Below are 22986 nucleotides of genomic sequence, written 5' to 3'. Positions count from 1 at the left end.
TTCTATTTTCTGATTAAAAAAAGAAAAAGAAAAAAGGTCAATGAACCGTGTGCAATTGCCATGATCCAATCTAATCGGTAGAAGATTCATAGCCGACCTTAAATTTTGGGACTAAAAATTTTGTTGTTGTATTTATTTATAAACTTATCTACATCAAGAAATAACTTTGCATATTGAAATGGTCCCAGGCTTTGGCTAAGAAGATTCACCCCTGTGATATATGGAATTTTTTCATCTTTACAGGAAATTTGTAGAGTTATTTTTTCGCACGCACATGACAAGGATAGGAAATAGGCCAGCTCACTTTTTAGCTAAACATACTTTTAGCATTGTTGATTTCTCAACTTGGATTGAAGAGACTCATTGTTTTCTTCAACAAGCTTTTATCCAAGATGTAATCTCAGTTTCATAGTTAATAAAGTTTCTGTTTTCTGATTAAAGAAAAAGGGTCAATGAACCGTGTGCAATTGCCATGATCCTATTGAAATATCAAATGAAAAACTTAAAGCTTTCTACGATTTTCGTGCATCAAAATAGAAAATGCCTATACGCCATATACTATGCAATCCGGAAACAGAGATTGGTCAAAATTTTTAAAATCTGATTTGATACAATATGAATACTTTAACTACTCTTACTTTTTATCAAAAAAAAAAAAAAAAAACTCCTACTTATAATAAATGACTAAAGGCAAAACTACAATATTGGTCCCTCAAATTTACCATTTGAGCGCAATTAGTCCTTCAAGTTTCAACTAAGCACAATTGGTCTCTCAAGTTTAAAAAATGAGTTGTAGTAGTCCTCTTACTAACGGTCGTTACAGGTGTTACTTATATGGTTAATGGAACAATGATTTGACATTTTTTTGAATGATATGACATTTTTTTAATTAAAAAATTGCAAAATAAATTTACACATAAGAAACAATCTCCCCATAAAAAAAAAATAAATAAATAAATAAAATGTAAGAAACAATGGAGACCCAAACCTAGCCGCCGCCCATTCTGAAGTTTTTGTTGTCTAATCTGAGTTATGAAGTTTACCACTTCAGCTGTATGAATTTATTAATTCATATTAAATATTATATAAGTTTAAAGTTATGTATAATGACACATTATTTAATAAGATATTATATTTGTTAGATCTAAAAAACATAAAATCCCAATTATCATACAAAATGTCATAAGGAGTGAAATTTTTCTAAATAATAATAACAAGTAATTAAGAAGATATTTTCATCCAAAAAAAAAAAATATATATATATATATATTAATTTAAAGTAGGGTAAATTGCAAATTGCACCCCTAACATTTGGAAGTGTTTGGATTTTACACCTTAAAAATTCAGAATTTAGATTTTCCTTCATGAAGTTTAAGGTGTTTGGATTTTACACCTTAATTTTTAAAAATTTTAGATTTTACCTTCTAAAGTTTAAGAGTGTTTGAATTTTATACCCCAAAATTATGAAATTTTAAGGTGTAAAATCTAAACACCCCAAACTTTAAAACGTAAAATCCAAACACCCCTAAAATATAGGAGGTAAAATTTAAATTCTAAAATCCAAATGTTAGGAGGAAAAATCCAAATTCTAAAATTTTAGGATGTAAAATTTAATTAGTTCCAAATTTTAAAGATGTAATTTACAATCTACCAGACTTCAAAAGTACACATCGGATACTTGTGCAATACGGATAGTTGAAGTGTTCATGCTTTTTTTTTTTTTTTTGAAAGGAAGTATTCATGCTTTTTAGACGCTAGTCAACAAATAAAAAATTACTCGGTAGTCTTTAGTTAGAGGTTTTCCAAACTATATATTATAAGTTTTTATTAAAATATATTCGACCATGAAAAAATGACAGTGGTTCTGAGAAATTTCAATCACAAGACTTGAACAACTGCTTAGAAAAGCGAGTTTAAACCTATTAGACGTTTTCCTCTATATAAAGGTCGCCCTGGGTTCTTTCTAACTCATAAACCCATAAGCCATAAACATTGCAGCAGTGGCTACTTCAACACTTCTTCATTTTTGTTGTCTCTTGCTTTTGCTTCTTCCTCTGCTTCCCACTGTTTTCAGCTACACCGAAGAAGACTGTAACATAAGGCTGGACAAACCTTTAGTTGCACAGCAAAAAAGTATTCCATTCACGTCGAGTTTTGGGGAATTTGCCTTCGGATTCCAATTCCATCCTCTTGAAAGTGAGAAAGAAAATCAATTCTTGATTGCAGTTTGGTTTTATAAAACAAAAGATCCAACCATAGCTTGGTCTGCAAATGGGAATAAACCAGCAACTCTGAACTGCGGCTGTCTAGCAACAATGAGTTTGTTCTCTATGACGATGAAGGCAAAGAGTTATGGAAGCCTCCAAGGAAGGGTTCCAAATCCATTTGTGCGGCTATACGGGACAATGGAAATTTGGTGATTCTAGATGAGCAGTATAATTCTATATGGGAGAGCTTCAAAGAGCCTACTGATACAATCTTGCCTGGTCAAATATTGTACATGGATATCGCACTCAGGTCTCGTCAATCTGATACAAATTATTTGGATGGGCGCTTCCAGTTTTCTTTACAGCTTGATGGCAATTTGGTGCTTTATTCTCTGACAAAATCTTTGTCATCTGAACCCCTTCAGAAGGCTTATTTTGCCACCGGCACACTGAACTGGGAATCACAGTTGAACTTTACTGAGGACGGATACATGTACATCAAAGACGCAAACGAATCGAACAGAGTGCACAACCTAATTACCAATGAATATCCAGGCTCAAAATAAGATTTCTACTACTTGGCTAGGATTGATCATGACGGAGGTTTCAGACTATACAGACACTTCAAAAAGGACACCACAAATGATGAGTCTGTGAGCTGTTCTTCTTCTTCATCATGGACTGTAGTGAAAAGCATTCCCGATGATATTTGTAGTGTACTTTCTGGTGACACTATTGGAGGTGGGTTCTGTGGGCCCAACAGCATTTGTAGTTCCTTTGACGGTTCAAGAGGGACGGCATTTTGCTCATGTCCTCCTGGATTTTCCTCCTTGGACCAATCCTACAATTGGTCAGGGTGTGTACCAAACTTTGCACTGCCTAGCTGCGACAACAATGGATGGGAAGTAAATAAAGAGCTTGTAGAATTTCTAAAGCTTGAAAACATGGATTGGCCATCCTCGGATTATGACTTTCTTCAAGGACCTGGTGTTTCCGAGGAAAGCTGTATTCAACATTGCCTAGATGATTGCTTGTGTGTTGCAGCCGTTTCTGATCAAGGCGAGACATGTATGAAGAAGCAGTATCCTTTGTCCAATGGAAGAAAAAGCCCAAATATTACTAGCATAGCTCTCATCAAAGTACCTAAAAATATAGGTATAGATAAGAAAGGCCAATCTCTGATAGTTGTCTTGGCAGTACTCCTTGGCAGCTCTACATTCTCAATATCATTTTCTTCTTAGCTAGTTCTGTGGCCATTATCTACTTGGTACCATAGAAAGCTAAATTTGCCACGGAATATTGATAGCACATTTGCAACAAATGTGAGTAAGTTATACATATAAAGAGCTTGAAGAAGCGACCAGGGGCTTCAAGCAAATATTGGGTAAAGGTACTTTCGGAACTGTTTATAAAGGGGTCCTTGCGTCAGATTCTAAAAGATTTGTTGCAGTCAAGAAATTAGATAAAATGGTAGAAGAAGGTGAGAAGGAATTCAAAACAGAAGTGAGTGTGATTGGTCAGACTCATCACAAGAATTTAGTTCAGTTGCGTGGTTATTGTGATGAAGGGCAACACCGACTTCTGGTATATGAATATATGAGTAATGGCTCTCTAGCCACCTTTCTCTTTGGGATATCAAGGCCTCATTGGGACCAAAGAGTGCAGATTGCTTTTGGAATATCAAGAGGCCTAATGTACTTACATGAAGAGTGCAGTACTCAGATCATACACTGTGACATAAAGCCTCAAAACATACTCTTAGATGAGTGCTTTACTCCAAGGATTGCTGATTTTGGATTAGCAAAGCTTTTATTGGCAGAGCAAACTTGAGCAGCTTGGACAGGAATAAGAGGAACAATTGGGTACTTTGCACCTGAATGGTTTAGGAAAGGATCCATTTTGGTTAAGGTTGATGTTTATAGTTTTGGTGTGATGTTACTTGAGATCATTTGTTGCGAGTCCAGTGTTACATTTGCAATGGGAGAAGAGGAAGCATTGATAGATCGGGCTTATGAATGCTACAAAGATAAAAGATTAGAAAAGTTGATAGAAAATGATGAGGAGGCAAAGAATGACATGAAGAGGCTAGAAAGACTTGTGATTGTGGCGATTTGGTGTATTCATGAAGATCCTTCATAGAGACCCTCCGTGACAAAGGTCACACAAATGCTTGAGGGAGTTATTGAAGTTTCTGTACCCCCACGCCCTTCATTGTATACTTCCTTGTCTTCAAAAAAATAGTTCACCTTGATATTGGACAATAAATTCAAATATAATCTTTATCATTTCCATACAATAGTGTAGTAATTAAGTGAACATAGGTGTCAAGTTAATAACAAAAAAGCTTTATCCTCGTAACTAATCTCAACTTCAAAATTTTGCAAATCTGCTAGTATTTTGTTATGATCATTCAACTGGTTAGATAGACAAAAACTTGCACATAATGGAAACGGAAGAGTTTTTTCTTCAAAAGAATTTGATCTCCATCCTCTTGGTCATGTGCCTGTTCTCCAATTTTTTTTTCATAGCTCTTTATCATTTGTCTACCTTATATAATAAATATTTTTGATCCTTGGCAAAACAAAAACGGATGGTGGCGCAAGCTCATCTATTAATCTTCTCCTAGTCTCCATCTAACCTTTCTTCAGGTTTGTCTTTCAAAGTAATAATCAACTCTTGTTAGATAGACAAATACTTGAACAATAATGGAAACGGAAGGGTTTTTTCTTCAAAAGAATTGGATCTCCATACTCTTGGTCATGTGCCTGCTCTCCCATTTTTTTTTTCATAGCTCGTTATCATTTGTCTACCTTATATAATAAATATTTTTGATCCTGGGTAAAACAAAAACGGATGGTGGTGCAAGCTTATCTATTAACCTTCTCCTAGTCTCCATCTAACCATTCTTAAGGTTTGTCTTTCAAAGTAATAATCGACTCTTGTTTGATCAAGACATCCATAAACTCGTATGCCACATGCCAATGTTGTTTTTTCCATTAAATTTTTCTACCTCAAGTTTGGAATTAGAGACCATAGTCTTAACTATCAAAGGTTTTGTAGATGGCTCACATGACATCTATTAGGTTAGTGTTGGCATGTTCATGACAATGTAATGTTTCTCTGAATTGTAAGACTTCAAGTGAAAGACAAAGTACTAGAGTCAGCTCTTGTTATTGTAGTCTTCGGAATTTCAACAGCTCTTGTTATTGTAGTCTTCGGAATTTCAACTGCATCCTGTTCTACTCTTGGTCGATCTAGATCTACTTGTTGGTTGACTCTTGATTGATTTAGAAAACAAGAATTTTGATTCTCTTAAAGGCTCACTAAGTCGACTATCAAGTGGGAATTCGAGCCCCACATGAAAAAATATATTAGGGCCTATTACAATGAACTCAAATAGAGGAGAGAAAGTGTGAGCCATGCATCTAAAGTCCAAAACCTCAATTCTCTTTGTATCACCGTATACCGAAGATCAAGAAGAAAATCTAAAGACAATTTGTGAAGATTGGTGATCAGTAACTAGAGCCACAGAGCCACCACAATCACTTGTTGTGAAGAAATCGTTGAGGCAGTCCTTGGAGTCATGGACGGAGTTTGTGTGGAGAATTTCATGATAGAATAGTTCAAGGAACTTGGAGCAGTTTGTGGAATCACAACTACAAGAGATAGCTTTAGAAGTAAGGGTTTATTCTATTGTAAACTTTGATTGTAAATAATAATTTTTTTCTTTGGGTAGGTATTCACTAGGTGTTTTTCTTTCCACTTTGGGTTCATCTCTAAGTCTTTTACATCGTCGACAAATCACTATGTTATTTAAATTTTTTTGCACTTTATATTATATTGTGATTTGTTGTTGTGCCTTGTTAACAGGGAATCCAAATGCCTTTCATAAGTGGTTAATTTAATAAGTTTAGCTTAATTTTTTTTTTAGATTGAACAACAAGCTCTAAACATACTTGTCAACATTTTCTTCCCAACAATCAGATCTATGAACCAATCAAAAAAAATTCTCCAAAGAGAACAGATTCAAATGCCTAGATAGAGAGCCTTGATTCTAATACCAGTTTGCTGCACAGAAGAGCCTTCTGATAGCATTCTTGCACAAGATTGATTGTGAAAAAATTATTGGGGACTAGAGAAAGATAGGAATGAAAAAACTAAGCACAATCCCACACAAGTGAGAATCAGGGACTTATGTGGTTTAGCCATTTAGGCCTACTTCCATGAGTGACTACGAAAAGAAAATTGCACTAATAATTACAAAGGATACAATGATAGCAAAAAGTCACTCAAAATTTTAAACCTCAAATACACCCCAAAAAAAAAAAAAAAAAAAAAAAAAGTTCTTTCAAAAATCACAAAGAATAGTCAAATTTACACTCTAATTGCCAACACCTAATTTTGACAAAACTGCACAAAAAGTATCCCTTGAAAAGTTGACCAATTTTTCATAGAAAATTTCATAGCACGCACTCACCCACTTGACTGGGCCATGGATGATTGACATGAACTAATGATTCTAGAATTCAGCTAAAATGAATAAGTCTAGCTTTCTGCTGTTTTGCTCATCAAAATAGTAAATGCCAATACGTCGTATCTATTTGGATACGACAATACATTGGGTGAGGCTTCCGTAAATGCTTACTTGTATTGGACAGAACACCTGGTCAACATGTGTTGTATTTGTGTCGCGTCTAGTACACAAGAGCACTTGAATGCAAGCCAAACACCAATACATCAAGGGTTAATTAATTGCACTCTCTGTAATCAACTAATAATAGGATACTCTTCAATACTCCCTAAACTTTAACTAGGCAATGATTCTTTGATTTATTGGCAATATGCATATTACCCCGCTGTTACTGAATTTTATTAAGTTAAAAAAATTTTAAGAAATTTTTAATTTTCTTATCAAAAATTGTGTTCAACTTTAAAAAATATCATGAATACCTTAAAAGGGGAAAAAAGTATCCCCCCTCTCCCTCTTCATTGCCAATGGGAATGAGTTGTGGGTGGCAAAATATGGTATGAGGGTTTCGATGGGAAAAGAGTCTTTGAAGCATGGTCAAATTGTGGGTCAATTCATTAAGGGCTGAAAAGTTTATGTTTAGTGGATCTAATGGTAGTGACAAAGTTTAGATTTAGCTCTGAGTAAAGAATTTTTACAAATTACAGGATATTTTTTGCCTTCATGAAAGGATGATTTTTAGGAATGTTGTCATATTTTTTTCTGATTATTCTTCCTCTTCAGGAATTGAGATGATGATTCTAATATTTTTCAATTATTCTCTCTTTAAATTAAGAATTTGGGGGTTTTTTTTCCCCTATAAAAATAATAATTTAGGTACTCAATCTAGATCTAGAAAATCCTTAATAATTTTTTCACCCTATTTAATCTTTATGGAAAAATTGGTCTTTTAATATAGACGATGGGTTTAATGGAGATTTTAATATGCACAATGCACACATTTCCTAAATAAAAAAAAAAAAAATTATTTCTATTAAGAAATTTGAAATTCATGGAATTTAGTAATAGTATAGTGTGATATGCAAGTTACCAACAAAAAAAGGGGGACATTGCACATCTTTAAAGTTGAGGGGGAGTTGAAGTGTATCCAATATTTACCATGGGGGGGGGGGGGGGACTACAATTAACCCAAACATCAATCTTTGAAGATAAACTGGGTTCAAGTTTGAGAATCAATCTCTCTAATAAATTGGGAGTAAAACTGTTTATAGGGCTATCCACAGGTTGAGCCAGGTCGGGTTTGTGCCCAACTCAGACTTGACCCGACATCAATAGGTGGGGAGATTTTAACTCGCAACAGACCTGAATGAAGTTTCAAATCAACTAGGTTGGGTCATATCAGTTTCGGGTGTGTATTAGTTGGTTTTGGGTTTGCCGATCTTGTCGGATTTTGGCAAAAATCTAGCCAGATGTAACGAGATCTGTCGGATATTCCCTTGGATCTATGGAGTTTTGGCCGAGATTTGGCTGGATCTGTGGAGATTTGACCGAGATCTGGCTGGGTCTGTCGAGATTTGGCCTAAGTCACCTAATATTGGCGAAGTTAGAGTCAAGCTTACCGAAGTTTTGGCCAAAACTCCCAATTTCTAAAAGGGAGAGAATAAGTCTTTGGACAGGTCGGGTTCGTCGGTTTCTCAGACAGCCAAACTACCACTCGAATTACAACATTAAGTATTGGCGTTGGCAACCCGTGGCCGAACGAACCACCGCATGGATTGGGCAGTTATTGGGTGGAGATCATCGAATCCGGGCAAGTGGTGGACAGTCCTAATTGTCAATCATGATCTCTCCCAAACCCTGCAGACTTGAAAGCTTTATGCACTGGGTACGACTTTTTTTTTTTTTAATCTATTCTTGAAAATCTATGATATGGTATAACATGAATACTTTGATTACACTCACTTAAAGTAAATAAATAATTAAGTACCCATCCTAATTTTCCATTCAAAATATAAATTGGTGGATTAAGATTCTCTCCAATTGAAATGTATAAATTTCTTAATCCTAATTAAATATTACAAATTTAAGAGACAGATACTTTTAAGTTATTTTTTAAAATCACATTGGGTACATGTCTAGTACGGATGTTTCCACTAGTTAGACGTTTTTTTTTTTTTTGATAAGAACTACTCTCATTTTATTAAATTGCGAAATAGTACATAGCATCTTGCGAAACTGAAAATGTAAGGAAAGGTGGACACTCTTCCATCCAAGTTACAAAAGAGTCAATATTCTTTGCAAAAGCAGCTAAAGTATGAGCTGGTCTATTGCCTTGTCGCTTCACGTGGGATGATTGGAAAGTACGAAAAGCAAGAAGTCTTGCGCAAAAGCCTGAGACCACGGCGGAGATAGATACCAGGGCGTCCGTGGGGTTTTCCATAGCATGGCAAACTAGCATGGAATCAGACTCGAAAATGACATCTCTGACTCCTATGTCCCATGCAAAAACAGTGGCTTCATCCATTGCCTTTGCTTCTACCTCCAAAGGATCCAACGAAAGAGGGAGGCGTTTACTTAAGGCTGCGACAACCGATCCCAGGTGGTCCCTAATAATCACACCAATGTCGATCATGCCAAGCTAAGAGAAGACTGTAGCATCTACATTAACCTTGTACTAGAGAAACACAGGTGGGACCCAACGGCCATCCATGGCTTCTTTGAGTTGAGTGGGCCGTTGGTGTGCAAGCTGGAAGTCATGTAATATGGAGCGAGCTCATCTCAGAATTTCTTGCGGAGTTTGTCTTGCTTCACCCAGGCGAGTTTTGTTACGGTTGAACCATGCACTCCATGCTATTATGACTACCAGTTTGATAAGTGTGGTGTCCATGTGCTTTTTGAAGAATAGATACCAGATGAGGTCCATGAAAGACCTATGAATGATCCCAATTCTCTCTATTGGTATGTCCAAGAGGGTCCAAAGTTCCTTAGCAACATTGCACTCCCAAAATAAATGTCCAACCATTTTTGGTGCTAGTGTGCAAGCCTCACAAGTGGGGTCGTCAATAACTCGTCTATGGTAGAGGTTGGCTTTCATGGGAAGTATGTTGTTGCATGCTTTCCACGTAAAATTTTTTATCTTGTTGGGTATGTGCAAATTCCAAATGTGGCACCAAAACCGGGCTTGCTCATTGCTCTGGGATGTCTCGACTGAGGAAGAAAGCTTGGTGATGGTTCTTGCAACTTTGTATGCATTGTTGACAGTGAAACGCCCCCTAGGAGTGAAAGCCCAAATCATGCAGTCTTTTGGCTTGTGGTGGCTTAGAGGAATGCTTAGGATGGATGTGGAATCTTCATGGAAGAAAACCTGGTTAATCAGGTTTAGATTCCACTCTCCACTTTCTTGGTCCATAAGAGAGTCCACTGTAGTATTTACAGGAAGCAAAGTCGGCGGTGTGAGGACACGGAAGGTGGAGGGTCTTGGCAGCCAACGATTCGTCCACACTCAAATGAACTTGCTATCTCCTACCTGCTAGCGGGAGCCTAATTGCACAACAGTCTGAGCAGACAAAATGCTTCGTCATGCAAAAGATGGTTTCGTGCCCAACTCCGCATGTAGGAAATCTGTATTTGGAAAATAGCAGGCTTTAAGTACTCTATGGACCAATGAGTTGTTGTTCATTTGTAAATGCCAGCGTTGTTTAGCTAAGAGAGCAAGGTTGAAAGCCTTGAGGTCTTGGAAACCCAATCCCCCTTCTTCCTTTGGTGTGCACATTTTGTCCCAGCTCAGCCATGCCATTTTGTTTTTTACCTTCTTTTTGGCCCCACCAAAATTTTCGAATCATCCCAACCAATTCATCACATAGGGAGTCTGGAAGTTTGAAGACACTCATTGTGTATGTGGGAATGGCCTGTGCAACTGTCTTGATGAGAACTTCTTTACCTGCTTGGGATAACAGCTTCTCTTTCCGGCCTAAGAGTTTGTTGTCCAGCTTCTCCTTTAAAGCCTTGAAGGTGTGTTTTTTTGCTCTGCCCACTAAGAATGGCAGGCCCAAATAAGTCTCGTGCTGTCTGATCACCTCAACTCAAAAGAGAATTTTTATCTCTTCTTGTGTGTCCCATGGGGTAATTTTGCTAAAGAAAAGAGCAATCTTCTCCTTATTTAGTTGTTGGCCCGAGGCTTGTTCATATATAGTTAAAATATGCTCAAGATGGCTACATTGTTCCGATGTTACTTGGCAAAAAATGATGTTGTCATCAGCAAAGAATAGATGAGATATTCTTGGTCCAAGTGGGCAAGTCGATACACCTCGAAGTTGTCCAGCAGCTGCAGATCGGTTTAGAAGAGCTGAGAGTCCCTTTGCATAGAAAAGAAACAAGAAAGGGGAAATAGGGTCCTCTTGTCTCAAACCCCTAGATAGGATTATGTGACCTCAGGGTTTCCCATTAATCCTGACAGAGTATGTAACAGAGGTAATACATTGCATTATAAGTTTCACCCACTTATCATTGAAACCCATTTTCTGCATAATTTTCTCCAAGCAGCCCCATTTAACACAATTAAAAGCTTTGCTCATATCTAGCTTTAAGGCCATCTCACCAATCTTACCGCTCCTTTTTTTATTAAGGTGGTGCATAGTTTCAAAGGCAACAATAATATTGTCTATGATGAGACAGTCAGACATAAAAGCACTTTGGTTTTCACTTACAATATGGGGCAGGAAGCACTTCAACTGATTAGCAATGACTTTGGAGGTGAGTCTAGAAATAACATTACAGAGACTTATCAATCTGTATTGAGTCATATTCATGGGATTTTTGGTCTTTGGAATGAGAACAATATGTGTTTCATTAAAATTTGGAGGAATGATACCCAAGTTCAAGAAATCCAGAACAGTTTTGGTGACACATTCACTAGTAAGAGACCAAAAGTGTTGATAAAAGAGAGGGGACATACCATTAGGACCAAGAGATTTTTTGGGATGCATATGTTTGAGAGCTTTGTGGACTTCTTCAGCTGTGAAAGCCCGAGTAAGGAAGGTATTCATCTCGTCTGTGACCACAGGTTGGACTGCATCAACTAGGACTGAGGTATTAGTAGGCCCATTGGAGCGGAAGATGGTCTCAAAATAATCCAGAATGATGTTCTCAGTGGTGTGATCATCCTCCTGCCATTGCCCCGTTGCATCACAAATTCCCCGAATGGAGTTTCTATCTTTCTGGTTTGATGCTTTCTAATGGAAGAAAGAAGTGTTCCTATCATCATAAGTGATCCACAAATTTCGTGAGTGCTGGTGCCACATTGTATTTTCAGCATCTAACCATCGGTTCAAAGACACTCGTACCTCCTGGATTTCAGTATCATTGCGGATAGGATGATGCTCAAGGTCTTGAAGCTTCCGGTTCAGCTTTGCAATTAGACGTTTTCCATAAGAATTTGATGTTAGTCTATTAAAAAATATCTTGACCATGAAATATGACCGTGGTTCTTAGAAGTTTCAATCACAAGACTTGAACAACTGCTTAAAAAGTCAAGTTAAAACCCACTAAACGTTTCCTTCTATATAAAGGCTGCCATGGGTTCTTTCTAACTCATAACCCCATAAGCCATAACCATTGCAATGGCTAATTCAACACTTCCTCATTTTTGTTTTCTCTTGCTTTTACTTCTTCTTCCTCTCCTTCCCGTTGTTTTCACCTACACCAAAGATGACTGTAATATATTGCTGGACTCACCTTTAATTGCACAGCAAGGAACTGGTCCATGGAAGTCGCGTTCAGGTGAATTTGCCTTTGGATTTCGTCCTATTCAAAGCAATAAGACTCTGAACCAATTCTTGTTTGCAGTTTGGTTTGATAAAATAAAAGACAAAACCATAGTTTGGTCTGCAAATGGTAACAATCCAGCACCACAAGGTTCTGCACTGAAGCTATCTAGCAACAAAGAGTTTGTTCTCAATGACCCTCTAGGCAAAGAGTTATGGAAGCCTCAAAGGAATGGATCAAAATCCAGTTGCTTTCTCATGCTAGATAATGGGAACTTGGTGATTTTAGATGAGCAATATAATCCAATGTGGGAGAGCTTCAAAGAGCCTACTGATACAATTTTGCCAGGCCAAACACTGTACAGGAATACCACACTCAGGTCTCGCCAATCTGACAAATTATTCTAAAGGGCGCTTCCAGCTTGCTTTTCAGTCTGATGGAAATCTGGTGCTTTATTCTCTATCTATGCCATCTGAAATCCTTGGGAAAGCTTATTTTTCTAGCTGGACAGTAAACTTGGCAACACAGTTGAAATTTACCGAGGCCGGATACATGTACGTCCAAAACGCAATATTAACCAATTGGTTCAACGTTTTCAAGAAAAATCCTGGCTCAAATGAAACTTTCTACCACATGGCTAGGATTGATCACGATGGAGTCTTCAGATTATACAAACACCTCAGAAAGGAGGACACCACAAGTGGTGGAAGTAGTCCTGCATCATGGAATGAAGTAAATGGCATTCCTGATAATATTTGTGATGCATTTGTTAATTATGCTAATGGTGGTGGGTTCTGCGGACCCAACAGCATTTGTACTAAAGAAAGTGGTTATAGTCATGCATCTTGCTCTTGTCCTGTTGGATTTTCTGCCTTGGACCAATCGGACTATTGGACAGGCTGCAAACCAAATTTCACACTATCTAACTGCCACACTGGACGGGAAGCAAATAAAGAGTTTGAAATTGTAAAGCTAACAAACACAGACTGGCCGGTCTCAAATAACAACTTTCTTAAAGGATCTGCAGTCGATGAGGCAACGTGCAGACAGCTATGCCTCAATGATTGCTTGTGTGTTGTGGCAGTTTATGATGATAAAGATAGATCTTGCTGGAAGACGAAGTATCCTCTGTCTAATGGAAGAAAGAACACAAATATTACAAGAATAGCTCTCATCAAAGTACCTAAAGGTCATGGTTCAGATATGACAGGCAAGTCAGATAAGAAAGGTGAGCCAATGGTAGTTATCTTGGCAGTACTCCTTAGCAGCTCTGCATTCCTCAATGTCCTTTTCTTCTTAGCTAGTTTCGTGGCTAGTTTCTACATGTACCATAAAAAGGTGAATATGCCATGGAATATTGACAGCACACTTGCAACAAACGTGAGAAGCTATACATATAAAGAGCTCGAACAAGCAACCATGGGCTTCAAGCAAATATTGGGTAAAGGTGCTTTTGGAACTGTTTATAAAGGGGTCCTTGCATCAGATTCTAAAATATTTGTTGCAGTCAAGAAGTTAGATAAGGTAGTAGAAGAAGGTGAGAAGGAATTCAAAACTGAAGTGAATGTTATCGGTCAGACTCATCACAAGAATTTAGTCCGTTTGCTTGGTTATTGTGATGAGGGACAGCACCGGCTTCTGGTTTATGAGTACATGAGTAATGGCTCTCTAGCTAGTTTTCTCTCTGGGATATCCAAGCCTCATTGGAACCAAAGAGTGAAAATCGCTTTTGGAATAGCGAAAGGCCTAATGTATTTACATGAAGAGTGCAGCACCCAGATTATTCATTGTGACATAAAGCCTCAAAACATACTTCTGGATGAGTACTTTACCCCAAGGATTGCTGATTTTGGATTAGCAAAGCTTTTGTTGGCAGAGCAAAGTCGAGCAGCTCTTACAGCAATAAGAGGGACAATTGGGTACTTTGCACCTGAATGGTTTACCCAAGCATCCATTTCAGTTAAGGTTGATGTGTACAGTTTTGGTGTGATGTTACTTGAGATCATTTGTTGCAAGTCTTGCATTGCCTTTGCAAGGGAAGAAGAGGAGGCATTGATAGTTTGGGCTTATGTATGCTACAAAGATAAAAGATTAGATAAGTTGATAGAAAACGATGAGGAGGCAAGGAATGACATGAAGAGGCTAGAGAGGCTTGTGATTGTGGCACTTTGGTGTATTCAAGGAGATCCTTCACTGAGACCCTCAATGAAAAAGGTCACACAAATGCTTGAAGGAGTAATTGAAGTTTCTGTACCCCCAAGTCCTCCATTGTATACTTCCTCTTCGTCTACAAAAAATAGTTCATTTTTTGATTTTTCATTGTCCTCAGTTTCTATGTCCCATTTATGATAGATGAGAATGGGTAACTTTGTACATATGACTGAGTATTTAGCAATCCCTATTCTTTTTTTCTTTTTCTTTTTTTTAGAATGAAACGGCAGTAGTGCCACACCTATTCTTGTTTATATTATGCTATTAGAGTCAGGATGATTAACAGTTGGTTTCCTTCATGTATTTATCTTTTGCATTGTGGTTTGTTCTTGGCAAAAAGGTTCATAGTTCAATCTGATTTATTTATTTATTTTTATTTATTTATCTTGTGTTTGTTAAATTGTTCTTGCTGTGATTTTTGTGGGATTAAATTATACTTGTGTGTGGGTTGATTTGGATTTGTAACTTTGAGAATTACGACCCGAGGGGGTCGAGATTCATTTATAATTATTCCTTGAGCAAATCACTTCAAACATGTTCAAATTTAAATTTGAAATAGGAAATGAAAAAACCTACATCAATCATGTTTGTCAACTAACTTTGAATTCTAATAGAGGAAAGGAAATGAAACATGCTAGTCAAGCAAATTTGATTTCTCAAGAAGAAAAATATTCAAATCATATGTGTCATACTTGTCCCTTTGGTATCTCAAAATTTTTGGTAACTATTTTCAAAAAACAACCAATTTTATTACTTTTTTAGGGGAGGAAAAAAAAGTTAGACAAAAAGCAAAAAGCTAAACTTAAATTGCCAAAAGAAAAGGTACTATTTTTGAAATTCAAATTCTAAAACCCTAAAAATATAGGAAGTTAATCTTAAATCTAGTAAGAAACTAATAAGGGGCTAAAATTAAGGGATAAGCCAATTAAAAATAAAAAAAAAATAAAAAATAAAAAAAAGGAGAAAAAGGAAGAGTGTATTTTTGTGAAGTATGCCATATCAAATTAACAGAGATTCCAGAGAAATTTAAATATGTCCTTTGTTCAGACATCTCTAAACAATACTAACACAAAGAAAGAAGAAACTGAATAAAAAAGATGAGGAACTTTTTTTCTGAGGTGGTGTATGCTTTAACAGAACACCCTACCAAATCTGTTTCGACAAGAAATGGTCACCAAAGTAAGCAGGCTACAAGAGTAAACTCTGGTTTTGATACATGGGGTCTTGGAACAGAGAGTTTCTCTGCTACTCCCACTAGTAGCCCTCTGATATCAAAACCCATTAGTGAATGAAATAATGCTCAGCCTCTTGGCAAGCCAAAGATAACAGATACCAAGCCAGTTTCTCAACCTGGCGGATGGGCAGGTTTTCAACTTAAAAGCCATCTGGGAAGCTATAATGGAGGTATTCTGTGAGAACCACACTATCTTTCTTGGTACCCTATTGGTCAGACAAATGAGAATAGAGAAAATTTAGAAACCCTTTGGCTTTTGAGCTTGATTTGTGTTCTCTGGGTGCTTGTGTTTTTAAGAGCTTTAATGTGGAAACACTTGCACATGTTATTCTGGACTAAGTAGTAAGTACCAGATTACAAGTTTATACTTTTATGCATGCCTCAATTTTTGTTTAAAGCTCTGTCAATTTTGTTGGCACTAGTCGTCATGGCACATAGCAGACCGGGAGTTTGGATCTCATGGTCATGGGCCTTTTCACTTTTGGGGGTGTTATGGAAGGGAATAATGGACCTGTTCAAGCCCCCTTAATTCAATACATTAAGTATAAAGAAATTTACCTTACTCAATTGTCGCATGGCATCCTATTTATTTATTTACCTCTTCTTTTTTTTTTTTCTTTTTTCTTTTTTTAGAAAATCGCACAAGATACATATAATTATGGGCATTGTTTATTACTCTGAAATCTTCGGTTTAACTCATGATTTCAAAATTGAAAATGTGAGTTAGACTCAAGATTTAGTGTTATTTAACACTTGTGTGAATACACACAAGTGTATAATAGGTTTTATTCATACTAGTCGTAGGCCCATGGAATTCATGGGAATAGATAATCATTTTGAGATGTGGTATAATGTATTGTTTATTGTAAATAATTTGCTCCCTAAAAATTAAACAATTTCTAAAAGTAATTTTCATCTCTCTATTTTTACAAATATATAATTAATTGTATCATTTTTGGTGTTTTTAATTGATATTATTCTTTTTTGAAGTGGTCTGTATTCTTCTAATTATTGTTAATATGCACTATATTTTCCTAATTTCATTTGGTACAACTAAGTACAACTAAATTTTTTAATTTTCAAATTTATTATTCAAATTCTCATTCTCTTAAGGAGATGATCATGATAATAAAAGATTATCATATATTATTCAAACAATTAATAATACACTTAACCCAAACTTAACTTTTCTCATTCTTAAGTAAATACACTAAAGTGAACTGAAATGGACCGAATTGAACTAAATGGACTTAAGTGGACTGAATCGACTAAATTGGACCTAAGTTGACTAAGGAGGACTAAATTGGACTGAACTAGACCAAATAGCTCGAAGTGGACCAAATCGAACCAAAGTGAAACAATGGACTAAAATGGATGTAATTGGACCTAAGTGGACAAAATGGACTAGATATGACCCAAGTGGACTGAATTGGACCGAACTGGACCAAATAGTCCAAAATGGACCAAATAATGAACCGTAACTAGTAAACATAACTCAAAAAATTAATAATAATTATAAGAATAAAGTGATGTAAAACCATAATCTATGATGAATAGTTTATTCCGGTATGATGGAAGTGGTTTGTTGTTAAAGTAACATCAATTAGATTTGTTATGAAATTAATATTTTTAATTAAATTATTGTGCATGCATCTGTGATTCTATGTGTTATTCAAGCTGAATTTGACACCATGTAGAGAAAGTTGGTACACTACAAAAATCATATCAGGAAAACCTCTTGCATATAAAATTTTATACAAAAAGGAAAAAGAAAGAGGAAAAAAAAAAAACCATTTTTAAGAGCTTTATTATCTCTATCTCTTGAAATTGATGAAGATAATATATGGTTCTCTAAGTAGGAGTGAAGCTAAACCCTTCAACCTAGCCTTGAATACATTTACATACAGATATAAATACAATGGTGGAATGAGATTTTTTTGGGCAAGTATAAACTAAAAGCAAATAAATGATGTCTGCGCGGAAGATGTTTTTATTACATGTATTTTATATTATAAGCATTTAGGTTCAAGAACATGTAAAGTCATTGTAGTGAAAGTGATGGTTATATCATGATTTATAAGTTCTAATTATTTTTGAGAATGGGTATAAAGATAATGCATTATTACATACATTAATACTTATACACATTTTTTTAAAGAAATGAAGGAAAGAAAATGATGACATAAATGTGATTCACCTTCATCTTTTAGATATAAATAATGGTAAACTATGTATTTGGTCCCTATCCTTTACACCATATTTCATTTGGTCCATAACTTTTCAATTGTGTCAATTTAGTCCCTAACCTTCCAATACTGTGTTAATTTAGTACCTATTGTTATCTCTTGGATGAAAATTACAAATGTGGCAAACAACCAAAATAAAAATTAGTTTATTGCCACATTTATAGAAACTAATTTTTTATTTTGGCCGTTTGCCACGTCAGTAATTTCCATCCAAGAGATAATAACATAGACTAAATTGACACGACACTAAAAAGTTAGGGACTAAATTGGCACAATTGAAAAGTTAGGGCCAAATTGAAATATGATATAAATGATAGGGACCAAATTAGTAGTTTCCCTATAAATAATAGAGTAAATTACAAATTGCACCCCTAAAATTTGGAAGTAATTGGATTTTACACCCTGAAGTTTTAGAATTTGGCTTTTGCCCCCTAAAGTTTGGGTGTATGGAATTTACACCCTGAAGTTTCAGAATTTGGATTTACCCCTAAAGTTTGTGAATATCTGAATTTTACACCCCAAAATTATGAAACTTTAGAGTGTAAACTCTAAACACCCTTAAATGTTAGGGGGTGAAACCCAAATTTTGAAATTTCAAGGTGTAAAATCCAATCACCCCCAAACTTTAGGGGTGTAATTTGCAATTTACCCTAAATAATATATATATATATATATATAATTGTGGGGCCCAAATAATTTATGGGCCAGGCCCATTTACCCGTGGGGAATCCAAAGGCCCAAGCCGAGGAGGGCTATGGCCCAAGCCCGATAAATATAAAGCACAAGATAGCCTTGGGATACAGCCGAGGACAGTTCAGTCCTCGGCAGACCCAAAGTCCCACCGGAAAGAGGGGCAAAAACGGCATAGGACTAAGCTTGAAACAAAATCTAAAATATCCAGAAAAAGCTGCCCTTACTGCCATTCAATACTCTGCACCTGACAGAGCCGTATTCTTCAGCTTTTACAACCACCCCCAACGACTTTGGGTATGGGCTGATGGGACAAGTATCAGTCTTGGAAAGGTTGACCCTATACGTGGACGAAGGACAGTGAACGCAGGCTAGTATAAAAGGAAAAATAAGTAATCTAAAGGAGGGGCTGGGAAAAATGGCCAAAAACCAGATCCTCCCAGCCCACCTCCATGAGAAAGACTCTAGGGGTGAAAACCACTTAACCATGCACGAACACCACGAAAAACCCACCGCCTGGTGACCAAGGCCTAGCCTTTCAAATCCACGCTCTACAAATGATATTGTTTGGGCCTTTTTACGTGCGAACCCAACGCTGCTATGGTTCGTTATGAATCGTGTCCTTACAATAATCAAAGATATTTGACTATTTGTTGACTTCCTTATATTGTACCACATAAGCTTTGGAGCCTTCACAATTTTCCACATCATTATTATTTTTTAAATTTAATTTATTCTCTTTATTATTTATTTTCCAAATTTCTGAAAACTCTACACACGATGAAAACCTTATGCTTCAATTGCCACCTTCCTTCTCTCTCACTCCAATCCAATCTCTTATCCACAATGAAGACCCAGAAAACCCAATTGCTTTGGTCCATTATAAACATAATGCTTCTTTTCCTCTTCTAAATGAATTTAAGTTCTTTTGTCTTTGTTTTGTTTTGTGTTTTTTTTTTTTTTTTCCCTTTGCTCTCCGTTGCAATTTTTGTGTAATTTGAATTCCAAGACTGATGAAAGAGCCACCTTCTAAATAAAAAGGACCCATTGCCTTAGATTGTCTTTTGTGTGTTTGGCATGACTGGACAAGTATGAATTGTATTTTTTTTTTTTTAAATCAAATTTAGATTTTTCTTTTCTCACATTTGAGTTCTTTTTGTTTTAACCAAAACTCTAGCGACTCTACTCTCTCTGCATCAATATGGTACCCCTTTTCTTTGGATCTCTTTATATTTTCCTCCAGTCTCAAATTTGGCTGTGATATGGTAGGATTTTTTTTGAATATTTAGATATTGTAGTATAAAACATTGCTATAATTTTATTTGTTTGATTTGTTAATTAATTATATTAACTCTATGTTTGTTTTAATTATGGATTTTTTTGAATAAAAAATTGCAATAATTTAGAGTACATCTTCTAGCCTTATACTCATATTGGTTTTATTTGATTTTTCTAGTGCAATTTTTTTCTTAGTGCTGTTTAATTACTATTCTTAGTTAAGAACAAGGTTGATGGACTGATTATATAAGATTTGCATAGTATTGTTGAATTATGCAATGTTCTAAGCTTTTGGCTTTTTGGTAGCATAGTTGTTGTCATGCTTTGTAGGGTCTAAAATTGTTGAATTATTTGATTAGTTGCAATTAATGTCCTATGTTACTTGCTAATTGGAAGAGTTAAGGGCACGATCATTTGGTCAAATATCTTTTGTTTTTAGTATGTTTAATCTTTTAGAATATTTGTATGGATCTAATCTCTAAACAATGAACAAAAGAGAATTAGAAATTTTCACAAAAAGCAAAATCCAAAAAGACATTGAATAAAGCTTGAAGATACAAGCACAATTATAAATAATTTTGTTTACTAATTCTTTTGTAATACTTATTAAACAAATGTAAGAGCATGTATTAATTATTGTAATATTTTACTCCATAATATTTGTATGTTTTTTCATATTTAACGATCTTATGTGGTAAGACTTTGACAATTTTTCATAAGTAATGTTTAAACTACGGAAAATTATTGAATACTCTAGGAGTACCATAAATATGTACTCCCCCCTCTCACATGAATTGTGGGTCCCACCATAATTTTAATAAGTGGGACTAGGGATGGCTATGGATGGGTATGGATCGGGTATATCCATACCCTACCTGAAAAGTTTGCCCATGGATACCCGATTATCAATACTCATTAATATCCATACCCAAATCTTATCCGAATATATTATCCATGGATATCCATACCCTACCCGAAACCCATTTAATTTTTTTTTTTTAATCCAAAACATTTTAACGTAAAATCTAATCAATCTTAAAAAAGAAAAAACAATGCTCTGAATATCACGAAAAATATCTCTCTTTCCTTTTCTTTTAGATCTAAATATCGAATTCACAAATTCAAAGAGTATTCAGATATGATTTGATGTTGATGAAGATGAGCGAGTACGAATTCGTGGGTGGCAAAAATGGCGACGATGAGGACATAGTGACGAAGTGGGAGGTTGGGCTACCAAGCATCGACGATTTGATGCCATTATCGCAGCTGTTGATACTGCCGGAGCTGGCTTTGACGTTCAGTATTTTGCTGGAACCCTACAAGATTGCTGTGGAAGTCAATCGCGCGTCGCAAACAACGTTCTTGACTCTCCATGGGGTTAACCACTTGACGGCGAAGGGGTTGCTGTTTGATATGACGAATTCGGATCCTGACCCGGACCAGGACCCGATGGTCGTGGAGGCGGACAAGAACGAGATTACCGACCGAGACGGGTCCGGGTCGGATCCGAAAAGATCGAGGAAAGACGACGAGTGTTGTGTGGAAATAGAAGTAGAAGAAGCTGATTCGGCACTCCGTAACAACGAGAACGACGAGTCGTCGGCGGCAGCCAAGATTAGCGATTCACAGACGTGGTGGATTAATGCTGCTCTGACTTACCACAAGACGTTCTTGGATGGGTTGGGAAGAGATGAGAGTAGGTCAATAGCTCTAGTCTAGAGAGGCAGAGAGAGTGTGAGTGACGGTGATAGAGGTTTAGGGTTTTTTTTATTTATTTATTTTTTTTTTTTTATATGGGTCGGGTTTGGATAATATTCATACCCTACCCGAACAATTCGGATAATATCCATACCCTACCCGGTTAAGCTTTATCCATGAAGAACCAGGTATTACCCAAAACATTTGGATCGGGTAGGGTTGGATATCCATTACCCAATGGATATGGCCATCTCTAAGTGGGACCCACAGTTATGTAAGAGAGGAGGAATACGCATTTGTGGTATTTCGGGAGTATCCAATAATTACCCTTAAACTACATCTTTCATCTTATATTGGAACTAATTCAGCTTTCAAATAGTTGAACTTAGAAAAATATTTAAATTAGAACATTTTAACCTTTAATCTAAAAGTTTTTTTTTTTTCTAGCAACTAGTTATATATATATATACTTGACAAGTTCAACTAAAGTTGGCAATTTTGTGCAGCTGTGCATGCAAAGAACTCAAAGCCAACACTTAAATAATAGGCGGTCAAGATTCTCAAAAAAAAAAATTAATAATAATAAATAAATAAATAATAGGCGGTCAAGCCACATACGTTAACTACTGTCTATTTTAATTTGATTTGATCAAGTTTGACAAACGAAACAATACCGAGGCTTCAACCAAGATACATGGCTAATGCTTTCTCAAAAAAAAAAAAAAAAAAAAAATACTTGGCTAATGTGACTATATTTTTTTAGAAGCCGACCTAACGACTATTTCAAATTGCAAATATAGAGAAATGATATGTTTACAACATTTTTACAACAAATCCTAAATGACAAGTTGTTATTAATTATTATTGTTGGGGCAAAAAATTAATCTTAGCGTTAGTTTGAAATTTGAACCAATAACAATTAACCACTTATGATTTGTTGTAAAAATATTGTAAAAATATTGTAGACGTAGCATCTCTCGCAAATATACACACCTTTCAATAGGCATTCAAGCTACAATTGACAATTGTCAACAAATGAAGTAATTAATAGAGTAATTACGCTATTAATTGTGGTAAAACGAATTGGGAGAGAGATAGAGAGAGAGAGAATGAGGACTTGGAACGATACATGCATTAAATCAAGGAACGGTGTTGAAATTGCCACTTTTATAAGCTAATGACGTAGCTAGT

General features: G+C 35.9%; 2 protein-coding genes and 1 pseudogene across 2 annotated transcripts; all 3 read left to right on the top strand.

The window, feature by feature from the left end:
• Positions 1 to 2500: 2500 nt before the first annotated feature.
• On the top strand, positions 2501 to 4448 carry LOC115987862 (annotated as a pseudogene).
• Positions 4449 to 12293: 7845 nt separating this feature from the next.
• LOC115987842 (G-type lectin S-receptor-like serine/threonine-protein kinase LECRK4) lies at positions 12294 to 12845 on the top strand. The gene has a single exon (XM_031111448.1). The coding sequence runs from the start codon at positions 12294 to 12296 to the stop codon at positions 12843 to 12845; it is 552 nt and encodes a 183-aa protein (XP_030967308.1).
• Positions 12846 to 12903: 58 nt separating this feature from the next.
• LOC115987833 (G-type lectin S-receptor-like serine/threonine-protein kinase LECRK3) lies at positions 12904 to 14787 on the top strand. Its single transcript, XM_031111437.1, has one exon. It carries the CDS (start codon positions 12904 to 12906, stop codon positions 14785 to 14787), a length of 1884 nt encoding a protein of 627 aa, XP_030967297.1.
• The last annotated feature ends 8199 nt before the right edge of the window (positions 14788 to 22986 follow it).

Source organism: Quercus lobata, chromosome 4, assembly GCF_001633185.2.
Source record: "Quercus lobata isolate SW786 chromosome 4, ValleyOak3.0 Primary Assembly, whole genome shotgun sequence".
Lineage (NCBI taxonomy): Eukaryota > Viridiplantae > Streptophyta > Magnoliopsida > Fagales > Fagaceae > Quercus > Quercus lobata.
The sequence above is the reverse complement of the archived record's forward strand: the minus strand, read 5'-3'. Positions and strand labels throughout refer to the sequence as shown.

Bases quoted from the DNA above. Each gene is read 5' to 3' on its own strand.
- LOC115987833 (XM_031111437.1), top strand. From the start codon at position 12,904: ATGCCATCTGAAATCCTTGGGAAAGCTTATTTTTCTAGCTGGACAGTA.
- LOC115987842 (XM_031111448.1), top strand. From the start codon at position 12,294: ATGGCTAATTCAACACTTCCTCATTTTTGTTTTCTCTTGCTTTTACTT.